Source organism: Ranitomeya imitator, chromosome 7, assembly GCF_032444005.1.
Source record: "Ranitomeya imitator isolate aRanImi1 chromosome 7, aRanImi1.pri, whole genome shotgun sequence".
Lineage (NCBI taxonomy): Eukaryota > Metazoa > Chordata > Amphibia > Anura > Dendrobatidae > Ranitomeya > Ranitomeya imitator.
Window position 1 is genome coordinate 921093 of NC_091288.1, and position 17784 is coordinate 938876.

The 17784-nt window shown below is 49.2% G+C and overlaps 1 protein-coding gene across 1 annotated transcript in view; it reads left to right on the plus strand.

The window, feature by feature from the left end:
• DPP10 (dipeptidyl peptidase like 10) overlaps positions 1-17784 on the plus strand; it is a 634899-nt gene that overhangs the window by 173125 nt on the left and 443990 nt on the right. The window contains exons 4-5 of the mRNA XM_069732554.1: positions 12192-12286; positions 12885-12959. Coding sequence (XP_069588655.1) covers positions 12192-12286; positions 12885-12959 — 170 coding nt within the window. The remainder of the gene's footprint in view (positions 1-12191; positions 12287-12884; positions 12960-17784) is intronic.

Here is a 17784-nt window from a genome sequence, read left to right on the forward strand (position 1 = left end):
TAGATATGGTGCATGAATCCATTGCTTGTAGGGTTCTCGCCAGATCTTCATTCTTTTTTTCCGTCAGGAACCCCTTTTTCTCTGTTTTTCTGATTATTTGCCTGTAATAGATCTGCAATTATTAATAAGGAATTATATTTTCAATAACTGGTCCAATTCAATGTAGTTAAACTTATCTGTATTGTCTGTTATTTTTGAACTTTGCTATCAGGTGTCACATGTATGTTTGGCGCCGGTTTTAGAAATTCCCCATGTATTTCATTGAGGAGTGTAAGCATACTGTTACTTTAGTTCTTGTGTGGCTGTCCTGAAGAAGGGGTCATTGAATAAACCACCATTACTACCTCATCAAGTCTTTAAATTATATTGTTGCGGCAGCGCAGAACATATCCACACCTCCAATACACTCTTATATATGGCCGGTTACCGTCCCGTGGATCTGCAGCAGCCGACAATGTGAGCGTGTGTTTCTCCTCAACAAGGTGAGCAGTTTTATTATACTACCATTAGTCTGTGGGATAAGACCCTATTGCGCTTTTTTCTCCTTCTTGAAACACTGGATTGTTGACCTGCAAGACAGAGAAGAACAAACCTGCAGATTGATTAAATACTCAACTAATAAGTTACACTCATCCCACTTCACCCCTGAGCTGTGGATGATGATCTGATCCACAGATGTGGGTATAAAAAGGAATTTCTATCGTTCTGCAAGGGGAATCAGAGACTCTACAAGCCCACAGCTAGGAACATTCTACAGGATGTCAGCTTAGGGGACCACGGGCCCAGGAGGAAGAACTCAAATCTGCTCTATTGACCATCGCTGAACCCTCAGAATCCAGGGTGAGACCATCAGGTCACCTGGCTCCATACCTCGCTGCTCTCGGTCAGCTTCCTTCTCTCTGTGGGTGCCTGCTAAAAGCAGGGGGCCACTGATGGGGTACTCAGCCCTTGAAGCCCCGAAGTCACAGCTGCTCTAATCCCGGCAAGTCAGCAGAAGTGTGAGACTCTGTGCATTTTCACCATCTTGGGTATTTTGCTGGGACTGTTCTACATGTTATTGTCTGTTCTGTGGTTCCATAAAGTATTGCTACACTGTTTTACCCTCACCCTGTGTTGTCTGAGTAGTATTATGCCCATGGGAAAAGAGAGCAGACATTCAGTTAGATGAGCCCTGGTCCATACGGTCTCGGGCCAGCGGACGAGAGCACCCACTGACCCCACGTAACTCCACACAGGTCCTCTAAATACTGCCACCAACAGGAGAAGGCCTACTCATCACAGCCAGCATTTCACTAGGATTTCAGGGATGCCACGCACCCTCCTGGGACTCTACAGTACCGGGCTCCCAAGACTGGCATGTGAGGTCTGTTAGTATCAATCTGGGTGAGCTCTGCAGGTGAGCAGCTGGGGTTGAGGTGAGCTACCCTCCTTGACTGATTAAGTTCTGCATCCATGTGGGTTGTCTCAGGGATGGCGCTTGAAGGCAGGGCATGGCATGAAGGGGCTTTGGTCTAAAACAGTGCATGCTTGACATTCATTGGGAGCATGGCTCAGACTTGTGGAGTCGTACCACTAGGGTCACTGGCCAGGGGGGTCACACTGGTTTGACCAAGCTCTGGGAGCTTATAATATGCAAATTGAGTGTGGGACGATAGAAAAGGTACAACCCTGTCTTAGGAGTAGCAGGTTTATCATAGAATTGTAGAATGGTTGAGTTGGAAGAGACCTCTTGGGTCACCTGGTCCAACCCACTGCTCAATGCAGGATTCACTAAATCATCTCAGACACGTGTCTCCAGCCTCTAGACTTCCATTGAAAGAGAACTCACTACCTCTCCTGACAGCCTGTTCCACTCGTTGATCATAATTAATTTCCAATTTTTTTTTATATTATTTAATCTGTCTCCTCCCATTCAGTTTTATTCCATTGCTTCTTTTGTTTCCTTGTGGAAATGAGAAGAAAGCAGATCCTGCTACATTGTGACAGCCCTCAAGATATTTGTAGACAGATATTAAATCTCCTCTCAGTCTTTTTTGCAAGCTAAAAATTCTCAAATCCTCTAACCTTTCCTCATAGGACATTATTTGCAGACCACTCACCATTCTGGTCACTCTTCTCTCAACTTGCTCCAGTTTGTTCATGTTTTTGTCAAAATGTGGTGCCCAAAACTGGAAACTGTATTCCAGATAAGGCCTGAACCAAGGAGGAGTAGAGGGCAATAGTGACTTCACATGATCTAGACTCTATGCTTCTGTTAATACATCCCAGAATTGCATTTGCCCTTTTTTTCTGCTCCATCACACTGTTGACTCATGTTCAGTCTGTGATCTATTAGTATACCCAAGTCTTTTTCACACGTGCTGTTGCTTAGCCCTATTCCTTCCGTTTTGTAAATGCTTTTCTCATTTTTCTTGCCCAGCTGTAGGACTTTGCATTTCTCCCTGTTAAAAAACAATCTGTTAGTTTCTGCTCACAGTTCCAATTTGTTTAGATCTTTTAGAATTCTCTTTCTTCACTAGTTTTAGCTATCCCTTCTAGCTTTGTGTCATCAGCAAATTTAATCAATTTAGCCTCAATTCCTTCACCTAAATCATTGATAAAGATGTTTAACAACACTGGGTCCTGGACAGAGCCTTGTGGTACCCCACTTGAGACATTATTCCAACTGGATGTGCAACCATTTATTACCACTCTTTGAGTATGATCACTGAGCCTGTTATGAATCCACCTAATCGTAGCCTTGCAAATCCCATACTTGGTCATTTTTATCAAAAAGAATATTATGAGATACTCTATCAAATGCTTTGCTGAAGTCGAGATATACCATATCTACCGCACCTCCCTGATCCACCCAGTCTGTGATTCCATCATAGAAGGAAATTATGTTAGTCTGGCATGACTTGTTTGGTTTAAACCCATGCTGGCTCTTGTTAATTACTGTATTCTTATGCAACTACTTCCATACATGCTGTTTAATAATTTTTTCAAAGATCTTTCCTGCTACAGAAGTAAGGCTCACTGGCCTATAGTGCCCTGGGCCCACCACCTTCCTCTTTTTGAAGATAGGGACAACATTTGCCCATCTCCAATCTTCTGGGACTTCTCCTGTTCTCCAAAAATGTTCAAAGATTCTGGCTAGCAGTTCTGCAATTTCCTCTGCTAACTCTATCAGTGCAAAGAGTTTGTATGTTCTCTCCGTGTTTGCGTGGGTTTCCTCCGGGTTCTCTGGTTTCCTCCCACATTCCAAAGACATACTGATAGTGAATTTAGATTGTGAGCCCCAACAGGGACAGTGATGATAATGTGTGCAACCTGTAAAGCGCTGCGGAATATGTTAGCGCTATATAAAAATAAAGATTATTATTATTATTATCCTAGGATGTAATTCATCTGGACCAGAAGATGTAAATTCATGTAAATTAGCTAAGCGTTCCCTCACCATCTATCTGTTTGTGGATGGTGTGGATTCTTTTACTAAAATTACCAGTAGGAATTTACTCTAGTAGGAAGGAGCAGAGTTTAGAATTTCTGGGGCCAACAAACAAAAAATCGTTGAGGTAGTGAATCAGGGAATTGCTACCCGTTTCGTACCAAATTACCCAGTCCAAGAAGGTACTGAATAGCTCAAAATAGTGTCATGAAATGGAACATCCCATTGGTAAGCTCATATCGAAATAATAGTGCTGGTCCACTTTGCATCCCAGGAGGTGGAAACATTCGGGGTGCACGGGTAGTAAACGGAATGCCGATTCTATGTCGGATTTGGCTAACAGGGCGCTGGGTCCAGCTGCCCGGACTAATTCTACCGCGTTATCGAAAGACACGTGTGTGACAGAAGCTTCTTCTGGGGATATAGCATCATTATCCGATTCGCCCATTGGGTGTGACAGATGATGGATTAGACAATATTTACCGGGTTCCTTTTTTGGAATAATGCCTAATGGCGATATTTTGATATTTTTGAAGGGCAGCGACTGAAAGGGGCCTGCTATTCTACCTAATTCAACCTCTTATTGTATTTTTTGTTTTAGAATTTTGGGGAATTCACGAGCAGATTTTAGGTTATCAGATTGGGTTGGCGTTCTTGTAAACTTGAATGGGATAAAAAAAAACGTCCGTAAAGCCAGATTGTAGTTGCTGTGCCGCTTTTTTATTGGGGGAGAGGTCTAGCCAGGGGCCCATCGCGCTTACGCTCACTGGGGTTCTGCCTAGTAGGCCCTTTGTATGACTGCCAATGCACCTTGACGCTGGGTGTCCCCCGCAAGCTGAGCCGTTGCGTCTGAATTTGCATAGTGAGTGGAAACGGCAGTTTCCCTCATTGAATAACCAGCAGGCCCCGGGTTTTCATGCAACAACTGAGTTCTGACCTGCGGCTGCGGAGTAATTAGTGGTCATGGCTGAATAGGGGGGCTGCATCTGCAACAGCATCAGATGCAACCACACGTCTGTCGCTTTCACCCCCAGCCTAGATCGGGCTGTAGGGCCAGACGCCTGCGCAACTCCTCGTCGTACCGTCGCCAGGCTGAACCGCCGTGTGACTTGTACGAACTATATATCATGTCCTGATATATAAACATTTTGGAGCAGCGTTCCGGATGTTTCTGGCCCATAATACAGCCTAATACTGCGAAGGCCTGGAGCCAATTATTCATGGTTAATATTCTTGATCTATTCCTCTCATATCCCCGTTCGTTAGCTTTATCTACCATTTGTTGGTCGACTGATAATAACGACCATATGTCAATATAATCATTGTTCCATATTTTTTGTCTAGTCTCCTGGTCTATATGAGCGCCTAGCGGGATGATCCCTCAGAAAAACGCGTCTTTGTGTAAACTCGCTGACTGTATTGTTGTATTGTTTTCCGCTGTACCGCTCGGTTGCGTTAGGTGTAGAATTAGTCGCGCCATTTCCTTTAAGTTACCCCGTAGCGTAACATTTCCTCGCTACCCTTGGAACACTCACCGCTGTGTCTCTGGAGGAGTGTACCCCGATCCTGGAGGGAACCGGCTCCCGCTGATGTTAACGGGGTGATGTCACAGGACGGGGAAACTCTGGCTCCCGCTACAGCGATGGACTGGCCACCAGGGAAGCTTGAGAGGCGTATTCCTGGCTGTTGGCCAACGTTGGAGCGCATGACGGACTGTTGTACGCTCGGGCCTGATTACAACCATGTGATGGTGTGAATACATGGTAGCTGACGTGGCTGGAAGCCCTGGGGGATGGGTCTCCCCGGCTGATAGCCGTGGAGGGTGCATGTGACTTAGGATGTTTGTCGTGAGTCCGATATCGCCCATCTGGACTCTGCGACGTGTCGGACCCTTCAGATGTGGCTGATGACAGCCATCCTGATCTGCGGCAGCTCCTATGTGAGCTGTGCCTGCGTTGGTAACGGGAGGGACGCCTTTTAGAGGGGTAGTGAGAATGGTGAAGGGAGTTGCTAGAGGAGGGTTGGGAGGACGTGTGGCATCTACGCTTGCCTCCGCCGTTACTATGCGGCCTCCACGCGTCCGGCAGGAGAAAGAGGAATTTACTGGCCCAGACACCTGGATTTACCCCCGTAGGTGTGGCCGTAGGAACCTTCCCCTTTAAGAACCATTGGCCGGCTGGGGCATCCCAATTAGTGCATCACCAAGGGGAGTGGTGCGAGGGGGGCTGGGCACTGACAGTACTCTATTGGCGTCTGCTATATATGACCCACAGTCAGAGGCTGCTCCTTCTGCAGGACCGCGCCGGCCATTTATATATATAAACCTGAACATTGTGAAGTTATGTGAAGGCAAAGTGCGTCCATGGAGCCCCGTGAGCGTGGAGCCTCCACTCACTGATGAAAATCCGAAATTACCCCACATGTGCAGATAAGTGACATATACCCTAGAGTGGCAGATGGGTGGGCAGACTGTGTGTTTAGTATTGTGGGCCACATGTGGTGTACCCCGCTCGTCACTCATGGCCCGCACCGCCATTCACACGTTGTCACGCTGGGACTGTTTGTGAATATTTAAAGGGCCCTGTACCGTCCCTAGGGCTGAGACCTGAACTTTCCATTCTCCCAAAGGCACGCCTAAGGGTATGTGCACACGTTGCAGATTTCCTGCAGATCTGCAGCTGCAGAAGTGACTTACAGTACAATGTAAATCACTGGCAAAAAAAAATTGTTGTACTAGTGGTGCGGAAAATTCCGCACGGAATCCGCTTCTGCACCCATTCCATAATAGAAATCCACAGGGGGAAGAAATCCGCACAAAAATCTGCAACGTGTGCACAGACCAAAAAAAGGCTCAGATTCTGACCTGCGTTTTCTGCCAAGAAATGCAGAATCTGCGCAGAATATTCCACAGTAAGATCCGCCATGTGTGCCCAAGGTGAGGAGGTTTGGGCCAGCCTCACTGCTGCCCTGTGTACCCGCCCTAGGAGGCCCGGAGCAGAAATTCTAGTGTATAAATGCCTAAGGCAAACAGGGATAACAACAAGCAACTAACATACAAAACACTCACCAAAGGTAGAGAGGGATATCAGGAAGAGCAGCAATGTACAGACCTAATAGGAATAGGTCAATGAGGAAAGCATACACCCAAAAAACAACAGCAACAATATCCAGCAACAACAACGACCTCCAACTCCGCACAACGTCTCCAGGGACTTTCACAGGCCGAAGAGAAGGTCTGTCCAGATTTTATTGGGAGAGGAAATCACCAGGTCAGGAACAGCTGTGAGATGGAGCTGCAAGTTTCTAACTGGCATAGAAAGGGTCATTAACCTCTTCAGCACCAAAGGAAACAAAATCAATTTAATATGAAGCACAAATCCCCAGGCTCAATGGAAGACCTGCGATTCACAATACATAGCGACTTTCTAACCCCAGATCTCCCAGGAGGACGTTATCCACTCGTGACAGTACCCACCTTCTACAAGGGGCCACAGGACCCTCGGGGCCAGGTTTATCCGGAGGGGCCAATGAAAGGACCGTATCAGCCTACCGGCATTAACTTCAGATGTTGGCACCACATCCTCTCCTCCGGTCCATACCCATTCCAATGGCATTAACCTCAGATGTTGGCACCACATCCTCTCCTCCGGTCCATACCCATTCCAATGGCATTAACCTCAGATGTTGGCACCACATCCTCTCCTCCGGTCCATACCCATTCCAATGGCATTAACCTCAGATGTTGGCACCACATCCTCTCCTCCGGACCATACCCTTTCCAATGGCATTAACCTCAGATGTTGGCACCACATCCTCTCCTCCTCCATACCCATTCCAATGGCATTAACCTCAGATGTTGGCACCACATCCTCTCCTCCGGTCCATACCCATTCCAATGGCATTAACCTCAGATGTTGGCACCACATCCTCTCCTCCGGTCCATACCCATTCCAATGGCATTAACCTCAGATGTTGGCACCACATCCTCTCCTCCGGTCCATACCCATTCCAATGGCATTAACCTCAGATGTTGGCACCACATCCTCTCCTCCTCCATACCCATTCCAATGGCATTAACCTCAGATGTTGGCACCACATCCTCTCCTCCGGTCCATACCCATTCCAATGGCATTAACCTCAGATGTTGGCACCACATCCTCTCCTCCGGTCCATACCTATTCCAATGGCATTAACCTCAGATGTTGGCACCACATCCTCTCCTCCTCCATACCCATTCCAATGGCATTAACCTCAGATGTTGGCACCACATCCTCTCCTCCGGTCCATACCCATTCCAATGGCATTAACCTCAGATGTTGGCACCACATCCTCTCCTCCTCCATACCCATTCCAATGGCATTAACCTCAGATGTTGGCACCACATCCTCTCCTCCGGTCCATACCCATTCCAATGGCATTAACCTCAGATGTTGGCACCACATCCTCTCCTCCTCCATACCCATTCCAATGGCATTAACCTCAGATGTTGGCACCACATCCTCTCCTCCTCCATACCCATTCCAATGGCATTAACCTCAGATGTTGGCACCACATCCTCTCCTCCGGACCATACCCATTCCAATGGCATTAACCTCAGATGTTGGCACCACATCCTCTCCTCCTCCATACCCATTCCAATGGCATTAACCTCAGATGTTGGCACCACATCCTCTCCTCCTCCATACCCATTCCAATGGCATTAACCTCAGATGTTGGCACCACATCCTCTCCTCCGGACCATACCCATTCCAATGGCATTAACCTCAGATGTTGGCACCACATCCTCTCCTCCTCCATACCCATTCCAATGGCATTAACCTCAGATGTTGGCACCACATCCTCTCCTCTTTTTATTTTACGTCTATATACTACATGGCTCTGTGCTGTATACTCCGTCGCTGTGCAATATACTATGTGGCTGGGCAGTATACTATGTGGCTGGGCAATATACTATGTGGCTGGGCAATATACTATGTGGCTGGGCAATATACTCCGTCGCTGGGCAATATACTATGTGGCTGGGCAGTATACTATGTGGCTGGGCAATATACTATGTGGCTGGGCAATATACTACGTGGCTGGGCAATATACTACGTGGCTGGGCAATATACTACGTGGCTGGGCAATATACTATGTGGCTGGGCAATATACTACGTGACTGGCCAATATACTATGTGACTGGGCAATATACTACGTGGCTGGGCAATATACTGCGTGACTGGGCAATATACTACGTGACTGGCCAATATACTATGTGACTGGGCAATATACTCCGCGGGCTGTGCAATATACTCCGTGGGCTGTGCAATATACTCTGTGGGCTGTGCCATATACTCCGTGGGCTGTGCTATATACTCCGTGGGCTGTGCTATATACTCCGTGGGCTGTGCTATATACTCCGTGGGCTGTGCTATGTACTCCGTGGGCTGTGCTATATACTCCGTGGGCTGTGCTATATACTACGCGGGCTGTGCAATATACTACGCGGGCTGTGCAATATACTACGCGGGCTGTGCAATATACTACGCGGGCTGTGCTATATACTCTGTGGGCTGTGCAATATACTCCGTGGGCTGTGCAATATACTACGCGGGCTGTGCTATATACTCTGTGGGCTGTGCTATATACTATGTGGCTGTGCTATATACTACGTGGCCAGCCGCGAACAATCAGCAACAGGCACAGTCTGGCCGAATCCTGTGTATCCAATGTATTATTCTAAAATCTTCATAAATAAAATACATACATATTCTAGAATACCCGATGCGTTAGAATCGGGCCACCATCTAGTGTGTGTGTGTGTGTGTATATATATATATATATACAGTATATATAACTGTATATATGTTTTAATGAATATTTGAGCCCATGGATCCAATGTTTGTCTGTTTTTCAAGCCGGCGAGAAAATCTCGCTGTACGGATGCCATACGGAGGATGACATGCGCAAAATACGCTGCCACACCCTGCCTACGGATGACATACGGATCACTATTTTGGGAACATTTCTGCGTATTACAGCTGTAAAAAACGGACCGTATTTTCATACGCCTAGTGTGACGCCGATCTTACAAACCAGCTGGATTTGAGGACCATATCTAGAGTTCGTTGTTCCATATTCCTTGGCTTTGGATTACCGGGTGCCACCCCCGGATTTGTCCCTTTTGTGTGGCCACCTTGCAGACTCTAAGGAATCTACATTTGGTGTTATAATTTCCCAGTCTCAATAAAAGTTGTTGGATTGTTCATGGGCCTGCTGTCGCTGCCTGCTCTGTCACACACCCAGTCACAGACAGCCATACTACATCATTCATACCCAGGTCCGGACCTGACAACCGTTTCTCATCAGCCCCAACGTTTGTATTTGTTCCCCACGATCTTTAAATTATTCTGAACCCCTTCCCACACAGATGAGAGCGAAGAACAAAATTGTTCCTCCCCAGGAACCCTCAACCACTCATGTTTGCTGAAGGGATAGAATTGTGGATGGATGGCATATGTGCCAAAAAATTTCAACTCACCAGTGGTCTCACTATGACGATTGTTTAAAGCAAACTCAGCCAGTGGTAAAAAAGAAGACCAATCCTCCTGGTTATCTGACAAAACATCAGAGGTAAGCCTCCAAACTTTGGTTTAAGCATTGAGTTTGGCTATTAGTTTGAGGGTGCAACCCTGAGAAAAGGATAGATGTATCTCTAACCGGGAACAAAACGCCCTCCAAAATTTAGATACAAATTGGGTCCCCCGCTCTAACACCACATCGGAGGGAAACCCGTGAAGCTTCACGATCTCAGTGACAAGCACCTGAGCCAGTGTCTTTGTGTTAGGGAGAGCAGGTAAAGCAATAAAGTGCGCCATTTCATTAAATCTCTCCACCACAACTAAGATAACCGTTTTACCAGATGACGAAGGAAGGTCCACAATGAAGTCCATGGGTAAATGAGTCCATGGACGGTCAGCAATGGCTAATGGTAAAAGAACCCCAGACAGACGAATATGCGGGGTCTTGGGACATGCACAGACACTACATGAGGACACAAAGTCAACTACATCCTTATGATACCTTGGCCACCATAAACAACAAGAAAGGAGGTATTTTGGATCAGTTACTTACCCTACATGTGCAGATGGGAGTGACATTCACCCTATTGTGGCAGATATGGTGGGTGTGTGGGGCACAAGTGGGAAGACCATCAGTGATGAGTATTGCAGGCCACATGTGTCTGCCCCACTCATCACACTCGTGGCCCGTGTCACTATGACTGTACGTAAAAAGAGAAAGGGACCCTGGACTGTCCCAGGGGCTGGGACCCTAACTGTCCCTGCTCCCAAAAGTACTCCTAAAGGTGAGGAGGTTTGGGCCACCAGCCTTACTGTTCTCCTGTTATACGTGGTCTGCCCTACTTCTTACACTCTCCGCTCGCACCACTCATCACATGTGGTCTGCCTCAACTCCTCACACACGGGCAGTACTGTCTGCTATCATGAGTGGGGCAGACCACATGTGATGGGTGTGCAGGCGACATTTGTGAAGAGTTGGACAGACGACGTGTGACCAGTGGTGCAGGGTGCTTAGGTGACGACTGGGGCAGTCCACATGTGACAGGTGGTGTGAGCCATGTGGTTGATGAGTGTGACAGACCAAGTGTCACAGATGGTGCTCTCTGCATGTGTGACAGGTGGTGCTGGCCATGTGTGTAATCAGTGGTGAAAACAATATGTTTAGGCTGCGTGGGTGGTGAGTGGGGCAGATCAAGTGTGACGGGTGATGCAGACTGCGTGCGGATACAAGTGGACCTCTTGCGATTGATGGTGGAGGCCGCTTGTTACGAGTAGGTCAAATCACGTATGACAGGTGATGAGAGTCACATGGGTGAAGAGTGGGGCTAACCATGTGTCACTGGTGGTTTGCGCCACATATGGGATGATTGGGGCAGATCATGTGTGATGGGTGTTTTGAGCCACGTGGGTGATGAGTGGGGCCGACCACATGTAACTGGTGGTGCAGGCTGCGTAGGTTAGAATGGGGCTGACCACGTGTGATAGGTGGTGCGAGCCACATGGGTAATGAGTGGGGCAAACATGTGACAGGTGCTGTGATCTACATGGGTGATGAGTGGGCAGACCATGTGTGAAGAGTGGTGCGAGCCACATGGGTGACGAGTAGGGTAGACTACATGTGACAGGTGCTGTGGGCCACATATGTGCCAAGTGCTGTGGGTCACATGTGTGCCGAGTAGGGTGATGCAGACCATGTAGGTGACGCGTAGGGCAAACTACATGTGAAAGGTGCTGCGGCTCACGTGTGCCGAGTGGGACAGACCACATGTGACAGGTGTTGTGATCCATGTAGGTGACTAGTAGGGCAAACCACATGTGGCGGGTGGTGCAGGCCATGTAGGTGACGAGTAGGGAAGACCACTTGTGACGGGTGCTGTGATCCATGTGGGTGATGATTATGGCAGACCACATGTGGCTGCTGCTGTGATCCACGTGGGTGACGAGTGGGGCAGACCACATGTGGCTGGTGGTGCAGGCCATGTAGGTGACGAGTGGGGCAGACAACATATCATGGTTGACCAGGGCATAACGTGTGACGAGTGGGGCAGTCCACTTGTGATGAGTGGTGCACGCCACGTAGGTGGCGAGGCACACCATGGATCCTGCGTGTGATGGATGGGACACGTGTGAGTGCCACGGCTGAGGTCTGGGGTCTTCTTGCACTCTCCACTCTTCAGCGCCCCTTTCTTCTTGTCTTTCAGAACACGAGCTTGTATATAAAAACAGGGATGGCTATGTCTTCAAATTTAACACTGAAACCAATGACACCACCACGCTTCTGGAAAACTCCACATTTGTAAGTATTTACTTTCTTTTGTTTCTACAGCACCAACACAGACTAGAGCACAGTACACAGGTCAGTCTATGCCCCGAGGAGCTGGCAATCTAATGTCCTGACCTCACACCTGACCTGTAGTATAGAGCAACAATCATCAGGATGGAGGACACCCAGAAATCTTTAGGTGTCAGCTGTAATGGCCATGGAGTTCTTGGGGATGAGGCCGTGGGTAGAACCTGCCAGATGTCCACCCATAGTCTGTGTCACCATCCATCAGCTAGGCCGGGTCCATGTGTCAGGTAATACTAATGGCGTACCGTCAGGTAGTCCCCGTACTGCATAGCATGGCACACTTAGAGAAGCGGGACCCTCTGTGACGATGGGTGCATGCGCCAAGTGCTTCATGTGCACAGGTGACATTTCACAGCAGCTCCTTATGGTCACAACATTGTGGTTTACATGTTCACAGGACGCAGATACGACCCCAAGTGAAATGGATCCTCGGTAGGCTGTCGCCCTAGGAGCTTACAATCTACACAGAGCATGGAAGGCCGACATTTCACATCCTTCCTTCACGTTGTATCTTCCAGGATTCTGATATCCACATTTCTTGTAGGTGACTTTCAAGGCCTCCGGATACTCACTGTCTCCAGACCAGCGCTTTGTGCTCCTCGCCTATGACGTGAAGCAGGTGAGGGGGAGGGTTCTGGGGTGCAGCATTGTGGGGTGCAACACTGTAGGGTGCAGCATTGTGGGGTGCAGCATGGAGTGGTGCAGCTCTGTGGGGTGCAGCATGGAGTGGTGCAGCTCTGTGAGGTGCAGCATTGTGGGGTGCAGCATGGAGTGGTGCAGCTCTGTGGGGTGCAGCATGGAGTGGTGCAGCTCTGTAGGGTGCAGCATTGTGGGGTGCAGCATTGTGGGGTGCAGCTCTGTGGGGTGCAGCATGGAGTGGTGCAGCTCTGTGAGGTGCAGCATTGTGGGGTGCAGCATGGAGTGGTGCAGCTCTGTGGGGTGCAGCATGGAGTGGTGCAGCTCTGTGGGGTGTAGCATTGTGGGGTGCAGCATGGAGTGGTGCAGCTCTGTGGGGTGCAGCATGGAGTGGTGCAGCTCTGTGGGGTGTAGCATTGTGGAGTGCAACACTGTAGGGTGCGACATTCTTTAGTGTAGCTCTGTGGGTTGCTGCGTTGCGGAGTGCAGCGTTGTTGGGTGCAGCATTGTGGGGTGCATCTTTGTTGAGTGCAGCACCGTGGGGTGCAAAACTGAGGTGCAGCATTGTTGAGTGCAGTGCTGTGGGGTGCAGCATTGTGGGGTGTAACATTGTGGGGTTCAGCACTGTGGGGTGCAGCATTGTGGGGTGTAACATTGTGGGGTTCAGCACTGTGGGGTGTAACATTGTGGGGTGCTGTGGGGTGCAGCGCTGTGGGGTGTAACATTGTGGGGTGCAGCATTGTGGGGTGTAGCGCTGTGGGGTGTAGCGCTGTGGGGTGTAACATTGTGGGGTGCAGCATTGTTGAGTGCAGCACTGTGCGGTGCAGCGTTGTGGGGTGCACCACTGTGGGTGGCTGTGGGTGCGCTATTTCCTATGACCTTCTGATCTTTGTCAGGTTTTGTCCCTGACTTATAAAGCCCCAGAATGTGCGCCCCATTATACATATCACTGGGGACAAAGGGTGAAGATTTGTGGATGGCATGGATTATGTGCTAGTGAACCCATGTCTTTTTAAGATTAAGTGTAAAGCAGGCGTTAAATGACCTGCCCTCTAAGTGCCATGCTGTCCCACCTTCTCCCTGACCCCCGTACTATAAAAATGTCCCCCATCCTGACCTCCGTATTAAAGTAATGTCCCCCATCCTGACCCCCGTATTGTAGTAATGTCCCCCATCCTGACCCCCATATTGTAGTAATGTCTCCCATCCTGACCCCTGTATTGTAGTAATGTCATCCATCCTGACCCCCGAATTGTAGTAATGTCTCCCATCCTGACCCCCATATTGTAGTAATGTCATCCATCCTGACCCCCGTATTGTAGTAATGTCTCCCATCCTGACCCCTGTATTGTAGTAATGTCATCCATCCTGACCCCCGAATTGTAGTAATGTCTCCCATCCTGACCCCCGTATTGTAGTAATGTCATCCATCCTGACCCCCGTATTGCAGTAATATCCCCCATCCTGACCCCCGTATTGTAGTAATGTCCCCCATCCTGACCCCCGTATTGTAGTAATGTCATCCATCCTGACCCCCATATTGTAGTAATGTCTCCCATCCTGACCCCTGTATTGTAGTAATGTCATCCATCCTGACCCCCGAATTGTAGTAATGTCTCCCATCCTGACCCCCGTATTGTAGTAATGTCATCCATCCTGACCCCCGTATTGCAGTAATATCCCCCATCCTGACCCCTGTATTGTAGTAATGTCCCCCATCCTGACCCCCGTATTGTAGTAATGTCCTCCATCCTGAACTCCACATTGTAGTAATGTCCTCCATCCTGACCCCGTATTGCAGTAATATCCTCCATCCTGATCTCCGTATTGTAGTAATGTCCTCCAGCTTTACCCACCTAGCCCAGAACACACTTCGCTGCCACCAGCTCAGATTCCTCAATAGAGGGGTTCGAAGCCAACCCAAATTAGTAGCATAATTAACTTCAGGCACGTAAACATTCCCTATAGAACATGGAGAAGACAAACTAATAAATGTTATATTTTATTCCAAAAAGGTAGGCAGTGTTTACAAAAGGTATATATAGATATTACAATATGAGACAATTAAGGTATGTACAAGCAATTGCAAAAAACAGGAATTAAAGAAGATAAACACTCACATGTTGCTTAGATCATTCCAGGCTAACCATGTTGGTGGGAGGAGCCAGACATCCCAATGCATCAGAGGGTTTTGGTGAAATAGCTTCTCAGGTAAGACTGAAGGCTGGGCTGACGGGCAGTAAATTATACTTGTAGACTGTGACATCACTAAAGGGGGTTGAGTTACCATCGCCCTCCCCTTTTCTCAGAGCTAGCAAAACCTATCATTTTCCTAACTTGCCTGGAGAACCTAGCAGAGTAACGGCACACACATCACTCATCTTATATCGAAATTAGCTTTCTAATTATTCCAAACTCGGGCTAGCTGTTCCACTTAGTTCAGGAGAAATCCATTTCTTGGGTTCCTTGGGAGCTAGAATTTAGCAAGTGGCGCTGTAGCGAAGCTCCGTCGAAGCACGTTCCAAATATGTAACCATCATATTGCTATCACACATTGGCATCGCATTACAGCTTCTGTAATATGTCCCCCACATACAGCCAGCCCATGTGTTTTGAGACAAAGACATTCCTATGGGAGGGGGAAAGGAGGAAGTGATTAGAGAGTGTAGGGTTACAGGAGCCAGGGGGTCAGAGGGGGGGACACATGTAGCGTGTGTGATAACAAGGGAAAATCATACGCCATTTCATACATTATCGTGACACCTCCCCCTTTTGGACTGAGCTATGCAGTCAGAACCTCTCTGTACTTCTCCATGCGCAACTCAGCAGGTTCACCCTGGCAGGACAACCCATCCTTATTGCCATGCTCCCTGTCCGTTTTGTGCTCGATGGTCAAGTCATACTGCTGGAGGGCAAGGCTCCAGCGTAGCAACCTTCCATTGGTTCCACACATGGCATGTAGCCAGCGCAGAGGGTTGTGGTCGGTCATCACAGTGAAGGGGCGACCGTACAAGTAGGGCTACAAGCGTTGCAGGGCCCAGACTATGGCCAGGCACTCCTTCTCGATGGTGGAGTAGGCCACTTCCCTCGGCAGAAGCTCCTGGCTTAGGTACAAAACGGGGTGCTCGTGGTTCCTCGAGTCGACCTGGCTGAACACAGCACCAAGGCCAAACTCGCTGGCGTCGGTCTGCACCAAGAATGGTTGACTGCTGACGACTGCATTCAACACAGGAGCGATGCACAGGGCTGTTTTCAACGCCTGGAAGGCCCTCTCACAGCCATCGGTCCAGTTGACTATGTGGGGTAGCTTCTTCCTGGTGAGGTCCGTCAAGAGTTTTGCCAGGCTACTATAGTGCTGTACGAAGCGCCTATAGTACCCTGTAGTGCCCAGGATGGACATCACCTGTTTCTTGGTCCTGGGAGTGGGCCAGGACACGATCGCATCCACTTTCCCAGGCTCTGGCTTTATGGTGCCCCCGCCTACCCGGTGCCCCAGGTAGTGAACTTCTTTCATGCCGATCTGGCACTTTCCCGGCTTGATGGTCAGGCCTGCTTGGTGAATTCGCCTGAGCACCTCCTGAAGATGCTGCAGGTGTTCACCACAGGAGGAACTGAAGATGGCAATTTCATCCAGGTATGCCACCGCGTACTTCTCCAGTCCCTGAAGCAGGTGGTTGACCATCCGCTGGAAAGTGGCAGGGGCATTCTTCATGCCAAGGGGCATGACCGTGGACCCGTACAGTCCGAAGGGTGTGATAAAAGCAGACTTCTCCTGCGCCTTGGGGCTCAGGGGAATCTGCCAGTATCTTCGGCTCAGATCCATTATAGTCAGATATTTTGCGCCAGCTAACTTCTCAAGCAGCTCTTCGATGCGTGGCACTGGGTGCGCGTCAAAGGCAGTGATGGCGTTGAGCCCCCTGTAGTCCATGCAGAACCGGGTGGTCCAATCTTTCTTGGGCACGAGAGCTACAGGTGAGGCCCATGTGCTCTTTGACCGTTGAATCACCCCCAGCTGTAAGATCTCATGGGGTATTCGCCGTAGTGGGGCATGATTCCTGGTGTCCAACTCGTGGACCACTAATCCAGTCCTTCCAGGTCGGTTGGAGAACACGACCTGGAAGGGTTCCAGCGTGGTCCGCAACTGTGACCATGGGGTTCAGTTAGCGAGGCGCTTTCCTCCACGTCCTCAATGGACCCACCGGCCTTGGCTTGGGCCATCATGTCCAGGAGTGGGTCTTCCTCCCTGTCTTTGGGCAGGCTTCAGACCGGTAGGATGTAAGGTTCACTTTCGTGATGAGCCTTCATCATGTTGACATGAAAGGCCTTTCGCCTACCCCGAGCATGGTCAAGGGTGACCACATAGGTGACTGGGTTGAGCTGTGGGTGGACAACGTAGGGGCCTTCCCAGGTTGCCTGAAGCTTATCCGTTGGTACGGGGACCAGCACCCACATCTTTTGACCCATGTGGTAGGTCCACTTCTGGGCGGTCTGGTGGTACCAGTGCTTCTGATCAGCCTGAGTCTGCGTCATGTTGTCATGCACCAACTGCATCAAGGTCTGCATTTTGTCACGGAAGCGCATGACATACTCCAATATGGACACTTCAGAAGGATTTGGCTCCTCTTCCCAGGATTCCCTTACCAACCCAAGGGGTCCCCGGACTCGCCTGCTGTACAGGAGCTCGAAGGGGAGAACCCCGTCGTGGCCTGCGGAACCTCTCTGTAAGCGAGGAGCAGGTGTGGGAGGTACCACTCCCAGTCGCGCCCTTGGGTCTCAACCAGCATGCGTAGCATCTGTTTCGGGGTACC